This window comes from Cibotium barometz, chromosome 12 (assembly GCF_041138505.1).
Source record: "Cibotium barometz isolate CiBa-2024 chromosome 12, ASM4113850v1, whole genome shotgun sequence".
In the NCBI taxonomy this organism is placed as follows: domain Eukaryota; kingdom Viridiplantae; phylum Streptophyta; class Polypodiopsida; order Cyatheales; family Cibotiaceae; genus Cibotium; species Cibotium barometz.
In genome coordinates this window covers 13,167,466-13,180,240 of record NC_141057.1, presented here as the reverse complement: position 1 = coordinate 13,180,240, position 12,775 = coordinate 13,167,466, and the positions used below count along the sequence as shown (strand labels likewise).

The following is a 12,775-nucleotide window of genomic DNA, read 5'->3' as shown; positions in this document are numbered from 1 at the left end:
CAGTCTTGCAGCTATGCATAGTGTTGCATTCCGGACGTCGCGAAGGTTTGGCCGTGTAGCACTCTTGCAGCTATGCGCAGTGTGGCCTCTGTAGGTTTGGCCGTGTAGATACACGCACTCTTGCAGCTATGCACAGTGTTGCATTCCGGACGTCGCGAAGGTTTGGCCGTGTAGCAGCCGGCGTGGGCTACTCGGACCACACGATTCCCATCGGCGAACACCAACACAGTGCAGAGGTATAAGCTGTCACACAGTGATGACAGCGATACTGGAGACCCCTGGTGGAGATGAACGGGATGCGAAAGGAAGCTGTCTCCGCTTGAGAGGCCACGATGCTGGCTTGGTGGAAAAAATGAAGATGCCTTTGTGCTCCACCAGTGCCAGAGATATGGGATTCAAGGATCGGTGAATGGTCGATGGCGCAGCCTGAGATGTGGAGGGCAGAATGGGAAGGCCAGTCTCGGCTTAGTTTTGCTGTGGTTAAGGGAAGACTGTATGTTCTACCAACTCCACTACAACGACAGCCACAGGAAAGAACTCTGGAAGTCTTTGGGTGAAGAACTCTGGGTGATTGTACAGAACGCCTACAACGACAGCCACAGGAAAGAACTCTGGAAGTCTTTGGGTGAAGAACTCTGGGTGATTGTACAGAACGCCTCCAAGCAGGAAGTAGTGGCTCGTCTACCATAGGTAGAAGGAGAGAGAAGGTTTGAAAACAGTGAAAGTAGCCGGCGCGGGCTACTCGGACCTTTGGACGCATCGAAGAACATCTGCAGTCGTTAACTATTTGCTATATCTAGTGGGTCCATCACCTATATCTTGATTACGTGTAGCAATACATCTCACAGCAATCTGACGCAAGCTTCGCAAGAATTAGATTCTGTTGAGAGAGAGGCGCAGCCAGTGTGCAGAGACATTAGCTTTACAAATCACATAAGGTTCGCTTACAATGGCAGAAGAAACATACCGTGTGGAGCTCGAGGCGGAACGACAGGCGTGGAGCAGCAGGGAAGCGTGGAACGTAGCTGACACTGATGGAAGCGTGGAAGCGTGGAACTGACACTGATGGAAGCGTGAAAGTAAGCGTAGCGTGAACATCACGCTTGCATGAGGGGGAGGTATTTTGAAATAAGGCCCCCTCCTTTGCCCACGTGGAGGGAGGGCCAGTCTCCCTTAATCTTGTATAGATGTATATGTATATGCATATGCATATGCATATACATACATATATGGTTGTATATGTATTTGTATATGTATATATATATATATGTATATGCATATACATACATATATATATGTATATGTATTTGTATATATATCTATATATGTCTGAAGGCGGTTCACCTAATTTTAGCTTTTAGGAAACTCATTTAAAAAGATGGATGAGAGTGCGGGCCCAAGGGATTCACCTAGGAATATGTAAAATATCATGTGAGTTTGAAATCTTTAGGTAGTCCTCTATATATATATATATATATATATTCTATATAAATAAATCTTTTATTTAAAACAAAACAATCCAAATCTTTATCAAACATTAATCAAAAGTCATCAGTCTTTGACTTTTTAGGAACGTTTTGAATTGATGTTTATATTACGTTGAATCATTAATTATAAAACAATTCATTACAACATGCATGTTCCCCATGTAGAGGACACATTGTTTGAACAACATGCATGTTCCCCATGTAGAGGACACATACTGTGCCAACTTTCATAAAGAAATCTGTTCTTGAAGGCGTGTATGTCAATAATTCGAGCATAAGAGGTATGAGGGGCAATGCAATGCAGAAGGGATTTGGTCCCATGGGCTTCTCAGGTATCACAACAAAAACCAAGACAGTGATCGATCATTTTCTTCTGCCATGGCGAAGGGGCTGCCGTTGGCCACACCATTGACATCAAGCCGTTCATGTGAATAGCCTCCTCTCCCATCCATGAATAGCCTCCTCTCCCATCCATGAATGCATCGAGTTCAAGGTATAGATAAATATATATAATACATTTTGTTTGAAATCTTTAGGTAGTCCTCTATATATATATATATATTTATTCTATATAAATAAATCTTTTATTTAAAACAAAACAATCCAAATCTTTATCAAACATTAATTAAAAGTCATCAGTCTTTGACTTTTTAGGAACGTTTTGAATTGATGTTTATATTACGTTGAATCATTAATTATAAAACAATTCATTACAACATGCATGTTCCCCACGTAGAGGACACATTGTTTGAACAACATGCATGTTCCCCATGTAGAGGACACATACTGTGCCAACTTTCATAAAGGAATCTGTTCTTGAAGGCGTGTATGTCAATAATTCGGGCATAAGAGGTATGAGGGGCAATGCAATGCAGAAGGGATTTGGTCCCATGGGCTTCTCAGGTATCACAACAAAAACCAAGACAATGATCGATCGTTTCCTTCTGCCATGGCGAAGGGGCTGCCGTTGGCCACACCGTTGACATCAAGCCGTTCATGTGAATAGCCTCCTCTCCCATCCATGAATGCATCGAGTTCAAGGTATAGATAAATATATATAATACATTTTGTTTGAAATCTTTAGGTAGTCCTCTATATATATATATATATTCTATATAAATAAATATTTTATTTAAAACAAAACAATCCAAATCTTTATCAAACATTAATCAAAAGTCATTAGTCTTTGACTTTTTAGGAAGGTTTTGAATTGATGTTTATATTAGGTTGAATCATTAATTATAAAACAATTCATTACAACACTCATGTATACAATTGCATCGAGTTCAAGGTAGCAGCGCAGTACCAGTTTTGGTTTGCACTTGGAGGAGGCAAAGGCGGTCGAGGAGCTCGAGGAGGCGAAGGCACGACCACGTGGAGCTCAAAGGTAGCAAACTGAGGTGCCTGGCATACATAGAATAACCAAAATTTTTAAAAATTTGAAGGCTAGCCAAAATGTAACCACTTTTTCTCAATCATTTTTTAATTAAAAAACCCAAATTATTCTTCACTCTCTCTCTCTCTCTCTCTCTCTCTCTCTATATATATATATATATATATATATATATATATGTGTGTGTGTGTGTGTGTGTGTGTGTGTGTGTGTGTGTAACAAAACACGTGGAGGGAGGCCCAGTCTCCCTTAAGCTTCTAAATGAAAATTTATCCTTAAGAAAATATATCATTTTAATATTTAAATATCCATTTTTAAGTTTTACATTCTTACTCTACAAAGAGGAAAAATATTTAATAGGCTATTCACTTCAAAAATGTAATCTAGAATATTAAAAATATTTAATAGACTATTCACTTATAAATAAAAAAATTATGCTTAAGAAAATATATAATTTTAATATTTAAATATCCATTTTTAAGTTTTACATTCTTACTCTACAAAGAGGAAAAGTTCAATAAAGTTCCACAACAACAAAAATGTCAAATCTGGCTGGCTTATATATTAGAAACATTCTATCTTTATCAAACATTAATCAAAAGTCATCAGTCTTTGACTTTTTAGGAAGGTTTTGAATTGATGCTTATATTAGGTTGAATCATTAATTATAAAACAATTCATTACAACACTCATGTATACAATTGCATCGAGTTCAAGGTAGCAGCGCAGTACCAGTTCTGGTTTGCACTTGGAGGCAGTCGAGGAGCTGGAGGAGGCAAAGGCACGACCACGTGGAGCTCAAAGCTAGCAAACTGAGGTGCCTGGCATACATAGAATAACCAAAATTTTTAAAAATTTGAAGGCTAGCCAAAATGCAACCACTTTTTCTCAATCATTCTTTTTCTACACTCTCTCTCTCTCTCTCTCTATATATATATATATATATATGTGTGTGTGTGTGTGTGTGTGTGTAACAAAACACGTGGAGGGAGGGCCAGTCTCCCTTAAGCTTCTAAATGAAAATTTATGCTCAAGAAAATATATAATTTTAATATTTAAATATCCATTTTTAAGTTTTACATTCTTACTCTACAAAGAGGAAAAATATTTAATAGACTATTCACTTCAAAAATGTAATCTAGAATATTAAAAATATTTAATAGACTATTCACTTATAAATGAAAAATTATGCTTAAGAAAATATATAATTTTAATATTTAAATATCCATTTTTAAGTTTTACGTCCAGGCTGGCTGCAGGCTTGGAGTTACAATTTCATATATATCATGTGCGTTAAACAAAAGGGGCTTACAATTTCATATATATATATATATATGCCCTTCAATTTCTAGTTTTAGTTTTATTGGTATTGACACACACACACACACACACACACACACACACACACACACACACACACGGTTGGTCTCTTAATTAGTAGCTCTGATTAGCCTACAATTAGCTTCAGGAATCCAAATTATGCTTTCCAGTAGCTGTTGATTAGCTGCAGGGATCCATTGCCTGCTTAACAATTAAGCTTTCAATAAACAGATGCGTATACTTATCATCGTTATGCTTAAACCCATTGAATGCCTAGCTCGCTTTCACCTTTAGAAGCTTGCTAATCCTTCATTAGAGATCAGATTTGTGCATGCAGATTAAATCTATCTGTGGAAATTGGGCCACCCCAGCTCCTCGTTGAGGACTCTCAAGCTAGGTGCCAGCTACCAGTGGACGCACATCTGCCCTAGGGGCTCATATATATATATATATGCCCTTCAATTTCTAGTTTTAGTTTTATTGGTATTGATACACACACACACACACACACACACACACACACACACACACACACACACGATTGGTCTCTTAATTAGTAGCTCTGATTAGCCTACAATTAGCTACAGGAATCCAAATTATGCTTTCCAGTAGCTGTTGATTAGCTGCAGGGATCCATTGCCTGCTTAACAATTAAGCTTTCAATAAACAGATGCGTATACTTATCATCGTTATGCTTAAACCCATTGAATGCCTAGCTCGCTTTCACCTTTAGAAGCTTGCTAATCTTTCATTAGAGATCAGATTTGTGCATGTAGATTAAATCTATCTGTGGAAATTGGGCCACCCCAGCTCCTCGTTGAGGACTCTCAAGCTAGGTGCCAGCTACCAGTGGACGCACATCTGCCCTAGGGGCTCAACAACCAGACTTGTGTGCCGATGAGAAAAGATAATGATGAAGGAAATGATGAGGAGAGCCCACGCCGCATGCGCCCTTTCTGCTAGTAGAGTGTTTATGAACCCACCTTGCTAAACCCAAAGTTAAGCAAGATATATATATATATATATATATATATTGTTTTTTTAAATGGAGGCGACTCATCGTTTTTCTCCACCACCGATGCTGCATGACTTTCTCCTCCTCTCGTTAGTCTCTTCTCCCAGTGGCGAGCTGCAATAAACGACTGTGGAGGCGGCTAGTGCCGCATGCTCATCATTTTTCTCCACCACCCATCGTCGAGCTGCACTAAACGACTGTGGAGGCGGCTACTGCCGCATGCTCATCATTTTTCTCCACCACCCATCGTCGAGCTGCACTAAACGACTGTGGAGGCGGCTAGCATGCTCATCGTTTTTCTCCACCACCCATCGTTTTTCCCAGTGGTGAGCTGCACTAAACGTCCGTCTTCCATTTGTCTTCTTTCCACCCGCCATTGACTTCGCCTCTCTCTCCCTCTCCTTCATGCACACGCGTAGCAATCCGAGCCCCCTCCTGCTCTTGTAAAACTCCCTCTCCTCTCCCTCTTCCTGCTCTTTCTCTTCTGTGCTCTGTGCTGACCCCCTCTCCCTCACAATAGCCTCTCTCCCTCGCTCAGGGTGTTGGCGCTGGTGGCTACGTACCTATTCCTGCTCTTTCTCTTCCGTGCTGACCCCCTCTCCCTCACAACAGCGTCTCTCCCTCGCTCACCCCCTCTCAATTCCTTCGCAATCTCCATCCTTGCCAAGCCTCTCCCAGTAGCTCTCTCTTGCTCTCCCGACTCTCTCCCTCAGTGAACACGCATCTGCCCCTGCCTGTGCTGCGGGCGCATCTCGCGGGTACTGGCGCTGGCGACGTACCACTCACAAACCTGGGCCCGGCACCAGTGGGCCCCATACAAACTACCTACGAATGCACGCTGCCCGCACAACTGGCTAGTCCCGCCGCCCACCGGCCCATGCATACATGTCGCCATCCCTGCGACCTCACCAGGGATGTGCTAAGGCCTATTACATAACAGTACAAACTGTGGAGGTAGAGCTCGAGGCGACCTGGAGGTGAGTTGAAGTGCCGCACGCGACCTTGAGGTGATGACGTCTGGAACAGCGGGCGATTTGAAGCGCCGCACGCGACTGGAACAGCAGGCGGGCAGGCGAGGAGGCGGAATGGCAGGCGAGTTGCAGTGCCGCACGCGACCTTGAGCTGATGACGTCCGGAACAGCAGGCGAGGTGAAGCGCCGTACGCGACTGGAACAGCAGGCGAGGAGGCGAAATGTGACTGGACCCGTTGAACCGAAGGTGGAGCCGAAGCGCGAAACTCAAGCGGAACTCAAGCGTGAACTTCACGGTAGAGGGAGGAACGCAGGAATTTGAATTAACCCCACCTCCTTTGCCCACGTGGAGGGAGGTGGGGTTGTCCTTAATCCTATATAGATGTTTGGCAAACAAGGACTAAACAAGCTAGGGATGACTCAGCACATACTGGGCAATGCTCATGATGTATCATGTTTTCTTTTTTTTAGAGAATTGGTACGAGACTTAGGCACACGAGGACCTTCAGATCGTCAGGATTCGCTCAAGAGCAAGCGTGCTCCAAAAGGATGGCCTATAAAGTCGGACCTAAAACTATCAGGTGGTCTACTAGATACGTAATGTTAATCGCTAGATAAGTAGTACGATCCGGATGGAGTAACAAAAGACTGGATAAGTTGTGTAACAAAAGACTAGATAAAGACTGGATAAGTTGTGTAACAAAAGACTAGATACGTTGTGTTGATATAAGAAAACCAAACATAAAAAAACACTTTTTTTTTCTCTTTTCTGGGGGAAGGCCTGATATCAAAGTGTGGTTGGTGAGTCTCCAGAAGGGGCTACAATCTTTGCCCCTATTGTCTCGGACTATCAAATTCCATGCCACACACCCTTATCTTCCCACCATGAAGCTCAGCCGCCATAGCTTCACAACGCCCACTCCTGCTGGTGGTGCATTATTCCTCCATCCCCATTCATCCCCTTCACATGCCAGTCGACCAACAACACGGCTAAGGTGTTCGAAACCTTTATCTTTATCTTGGTGTGCCTGCCCACAATCAAAACCAAAATGCAGGAAATCTCTTCTCACTGCAGCTTGCTCCAGCCCATCGCTGCCCACCCCTCCTCCTTCTCCTACCCTGACAGGCCAAGGCTCAGAAGACGAGTGGGCAGCGCCTCTTGCCTTTGCTACCAGCTTGTACCCTGTGTATGTGATGGTGGGCGGGGTCCTGGCGTTTGCGAACCCTTCGGCGTTCTCATGGTTCGTGAGAAGGGGCCCTTCATCTTACAGCCTCGCATTGGGAACCATCATGCTCGCCATGGGCCTCTCTCTGCGTCTAGAAGAACTCCTCGACGTCATTACTAAGCGCCCATTTCAGGTACCCAGACTCCCTCGTTTCCTTGTAGTTGAATTGGGATCAACCAAAATGAGGATATGTGTTTCCTCTTTTGCAAACAACCATGCCATGTTTTGAATCAAGGATCATTGCGTCGCTCTAGAAACAAACCATAGTTACATCAACAAGGCGTGGCGTTTTCTGTGTATCTACTTATGTCAAAAGCATGGGAGGTGTTTTCCTTGTACATAATGGGAGGATTGCTTATGGCACTGCACATTGAAGGCTCTAACAACCTTTCAACTACACCCACCAAGCTCTCATAAGTCAATGCATGTGTTTGCTATGGCAAAATGACATTGCCCATCAATCTGTATTGAATCTCGGAATTGCCAAATTCATATTTTTGAATAGGAGCCATATTGAATACATATTACTGGACCTATAACTATGACACCACGCATGCATGCATAAAAAAATGATGCTAGGATAGTGGGTGTTTTGTGTTCAATAATGTCCCACTCCGTGTTATGTAATGCAGAGGCTAGATTTTTTCTGTGTTCTAAAGGATCCTTTCTTTGGACTTGGAATTTGCAGTTGCTGTTTGGTTGTGCTTCTCAATACACAATAATGCCTCTTCTTGGAGCTGCCATCAGTAAAGCATTGGGCTTATCCTCCACCCTATCAGCAGGCCTCATTCTCTTAGCTTGTTGCCCAGGTGGCACTGCGTCCAACGTTGTAAGGAAGATCACACTTTGGTTTTTCTTAAGTTTAGGAATTAACCTGAACTTTCTTTTGGTATATTTTATCAGCTCTGAATGCAGCAGCAACGATGAGCAATAATAGTATTTTTTAGAGTTTGTGTGTTTAACCTGAGTGCTATGACCGACCCATGTAAAAGAACATGATAAGCTGACAGAGGGATGGGAACCATGCAGGTCACCTACATTGCACGCGGCGATGTGCCCCTTTCTATAGTCATGACCGTTTGCACCACATTTGCTGCAGTTTGTATCACTCCTTTGTTGACTCAATATCTTGCTGGGGCTTATGTGCCGGTTGATGCCATGGGCCTTGCCCTTAGTACACTGCAGGTGAGACCACACGTGAAGCACAGGATGACACACATCTACTTTTGACTACTAGGCATGCTTGGGCTAATCTTTGACCCGGTGAAGTTTTTGAGTATTTTGCCTTTGTTGATAATAATTGGGTCATTGGGGGAATTGTGCCAAGTGCAAACACTATCTTCATGTTCGCTAGGTAGTCTTTGCACCTGTGGTTTTGGGAGCATGGTTGCAGAGTACCTTTCCCATGGCTGTAGCTCGGATTGTTCCTTTCTCTCCTCTGGCTGCAGTTTTGATTTCCTCACTGCTAGCATGCAGGTGATTCTCTATGACTGATATTATACCAGGCCAAGAAATGTTTGTTTTAGGTTCTATCTCAACAATGTGTTTTCCTTGAATGGGGTGATTGCAGTGTGTTTTCGGCAAATGTTGGACTTTTAGGTAGCTTTACTGAGCTAACACTGTCATCCACACACACCTCGACATTGCTTCTTCTGGCCCAAGCTGTACTGCTACTGCATGCTGGTGGATTTTTTCTTGGGTGAGTGGCATAACCGGTAATACTTATTTGTAATTCAATATCTTGGCTGGATAGTGAACTTGCTGCTTGCAAAATATTGCTTTCAGGTATCTAGTTTCTGTGCTTGTCAGATTTCAAGAGTCCGAACGGCGAGCTATTTCAATAGAAGTAATCAACCTTCATCATTTTCTTATGGTTGAAGTGTTCCTTTTGCTTTGAAGTTGATTTTCAAAGTCTTGCCTTACAAGTTACAATAAGTTTCTGAAAGTTGAAGCGCAGGTTTTCGTTTTTGTAAGCTTTCATTGTTCTTCTCCCCTTCCTGTTCACCATGTTCTCACTAGAGTGTCATAGCAGAGCTCCTAATTCAGACGCTGGGTTCAAGTCTCATTCCATGCACTTCAGTGCGATCATACGGATCTTAACGCATCTCCATCTCATCTCAATTTTGATGAAGAACCTTTTTAGCTCTTGTAGAGTTTGTGTATACTTTATGGGGACAAACCTCTATTATATCTGAAATTTTGACCTGGAGACTAGGCATACAGGCTTGGTATGGCTTGTCAATCCCCCCTTCAACATTTGAAACCTACAATTTCAATGCATGTGCTGCAACTACATACATCTCATGAACATTTTGAGTGCTTGACTCTCTTGTCTAGCTGCCGATTGTGAGTACGACCTTTCGACTGCCATGGTGGCAATTCTTTGGGAATGTCTCCGTGTCAAACCAAGTGACCCGAGCCACACGATTTTCTATTCAGTGTGCTTGTGGCAATGGTAGATTCTTTGATTTGCAGGATGTTCTGAGTCTCCAATATGTCTTGACAGAGGTCCCTGTAGGTGGGTCTCGTTCTGAGGTCGGATTGGGTGGGGTCTTGTGAGACAAAATACATAACATGAAGACTATCCCGGTCTTGAGCTAAATCTTTGGTCAATCAAAAGAAAACATTCAAGAAAACACCCTACTAATCAACTAGTAGATCTGCAATGCCAGCCATCTAATACAGTCACCTTCACTGAAAATAATCTGGGTTTGGTTTTTGTATTGGTTTTCAACTTACAAAAATCCTCAATGAGGGTTGTACCCTCACGATAGACTGCCCATGCAACTTCTTTGCGAGCTGCGCTAACTTTGGCTAGTTTTGATAGGAGAGAGAGAGAGAGAGAATGAAGAGAGATTTTATAAAAACTACAATAAACTCAAAGGGTGTATGAGACTAGAAGGTAGTACATGTGTTTCATGAGTAAAGAAAATCCGAGAGTCAAAACATGGAAAACAAAGAACCAAGGAACATGTAATTGTAGCCTCCACTTGCGCTGCCAGTGTTGGTGCAGCTTTATGTTGCTGGAGTATGTCTTTGAAACCGGTGGGTTCGACTGCGAGCAATTCGTCCTCGTGCCCTTGCTGACCACAAGTGAAGCACCGACCCTTTGAAGAGTTTGCTCCGCTTTCTTCGAACTAGGGTCACCTGTAGCCTATGATTGACTCTAGGTCTTTGCAGGAGTTTGTGAAGTCTTCCCATGTTTAAACTTGCATTGATGCTATAAAGGGCTTCGTTCTATTTGTAGGCTTTGTTTCTCAACAAAATCCCTAAGTCAAGGGGTAAGTTCAAGATGGTTGACATATCTAATGCGTGGTCAAGCCCCATATCAAGCGTGGCATGAGAGTCCAAGTGTTGGCCACTACGATCTTTTGAATCATGTGCACAGCTCTGGGCCCAAAACGCCATGGATATGAAGGTCAATCCTCAAAACACGACCTTGACTCTGAAGGTGGGTTTGTTGGGATTCGGAGTCTATGTACGTGTGAACACTCCATCAAGCGAAGAATCCCAAAATTGTAATAGGATCCATGTGAGTTGCCTGAGCCTGCAACTCTCCAAATTTTTGCTTGAATATGAAAGTACTCAGTCCTACGGACCTAATATAGATGTATGGGTGAGTCGTGGGAAAAACTGTACACATTCTTTTTGACCTTGGGAGTACTCACAACTTCATAAATGCCAAGCTTGTGCAGAAGTTGGGAGTGGAGATGCATCAAAGTGATCACTAGTTCGTGTCAACATGCCATCGGGAGCACAATTTTGGTATTGGCGAGTGTCTCAGTTGCCTATAACTATATATAGCTCTACTCGGAGCCACTAGATTTCATGATTATGAATCTAGATAGAGTAGATGTTATTATAGGTAAAGAGTGGTTTCATAACCACGATGTACAGATAGATTGGAAGGGTCATAAGCTATCTTTTTTCATGGACGGTGTCCACTTTTTTGTCTACAGGGTGATTTTGATGTCCCATCCACTACACTTGTAATCACAGTTGAACTTCATAATATAGGAAAGGATTCTAGTTATGAGTGTGTTCTAGATACCATGTCATTTGATGCTAGTTGTGAGTTTGATTCAGTTAGTCTTGATCCATGGGAGAAAAGAATAGAAATGCCCTTCCCAGAGCGGATGATTTGATTGATAGGCTGCAAGAAGCTTCCTATTTTACGAAGATTGACTAGGTAGTCACATGGTGCCAGAGCTATGTGGTGAGAGTTTTATTGCACATTCGAGTGCAGTTGGTTGTTGCATCTTTTCATAACTTCTGCACCTTCTGATTGAAGAGAACTGAGTGTTTAGTAATCATACGATGCACTTTAAACTTTTTGTCCAAATCATATGACCTAACAACCTATATATGTGTAGGTTGGGATGCAGAATTCATCCCTGGGTGTAGTCTTGGCTACGGCTCACTTCAGCTCTCCGATGGTTGCCGTGCCAGCTGCAGTCTCGGCTGTACTCATGAATGCCATGGGAAGCAGTTTGGCAGTTGTGTGGAGATATTTTGGATGCAGCGACTCAGATCAAGAAGACATCGATTTTTGACCATAAAAGCACGAAGGGAAACGTTTGGATGGGACAATGTTTCAGATAAAGTAAGGGGTTACTGGAAGGATCTCACAGTGCATCATTGTTCCAGAGCAAAGAAATGTAAGTGGTTGCATCTCATTTTGCAGCTAAACAGTTGGTCAGCAGATATAATGTGCTGCTTATGTGTCGTGACGGTGAGGTGTCAACTTGGTCAGTCAGCTGCTACTCTTGATTCTTAGAGATTAAAGAATTACTTAATTCTTTGATGGAAAACAGCCAGGCTAAAATGCTCAGTGTTAACCGTAGGCTATTGATGAGCATGCAGAAACTAGTATGGCAATATATATGTTTTTATTTCAAGAAAGGTATTGTCATGAACTGTAACAAGATGAAAGAGGGTCATAAAATCAGTCCTCTGCTCCCTTTCAAATCAATCAAGCATCTTACATTAGAGATGCCTTTTGATTTTTTTTACTATATATAGTTTTTTTTCCAGAAGCCCCCTTTGGGGGATGCAATGCAATGCAAGCATTGCACCGATCACGCACGCCACAGATGTCAGGGTTTGAACCCGGGTCCATTCATTTGGGTGGGGTAGAATGGCCCGGACTAGACCACTCCGGCTAGACTCCACTGACTAAGATAGTGTTATTTAATTAGTTAAATCCAACTAAACACTCGTATGTCATTTGTGAAGGTCCCATTGTACTTCAAACATGAAGAGTGTGAAGCATGAAATTCTTAGTGTAAGCAGAGGGGATTAAGAGAACTACTTTGGAAGATTTTATGTCTATGTTCTAGCTGGATCACCACACAATATTCGAG

The 12,775-nt window shown here is 42.6% G+C and overlaps 1 protein-coding gene across 2 annotated transcripts; it reads left to right on the top strand.

Annotated features, from left to right (window-relative positions):
- Positions 1 to 6,952: 6,952 nt before the first annotated feature.
- Positions 6,953 to 12,399, top strand: LOC147633077 (uncharacterized). 2 transcript variants are annotated; one of them, XM_086806089.1, is made up of 7 exons: positions 6,953 to 7,545; positions 8,101 to 8,241; positions 8,442 to 8,597; positions 8,767 to 8,888; positions 8,983 to 9,111; positions 9,198 to 9,258; positions 11,786 to 12,399. In XM_086806089.1, exons 1-7 carry the CDS (start codon positions 7,072 to 7,074, stop codon positions 11,963 to 11,965), a joined length of 1,263 nt encoding a protein of 420 aa, XP_086662215.1. In that variant the 5' UTR covers positions 6,953 to 7,071; the 3' UTR covers positions 11,966 to 12,399. The 2 variants fall into 2 exon arrangements, with proteins under 2 accessions (XP_086662215.1, XP_086662214.1); XM_086806088.1 differs by lacking the exon at positions 9,198 to 9,258.
- The last annotated feature ends 376 nt before the right edge of the window (positions 12,400 to 12,775 follow it).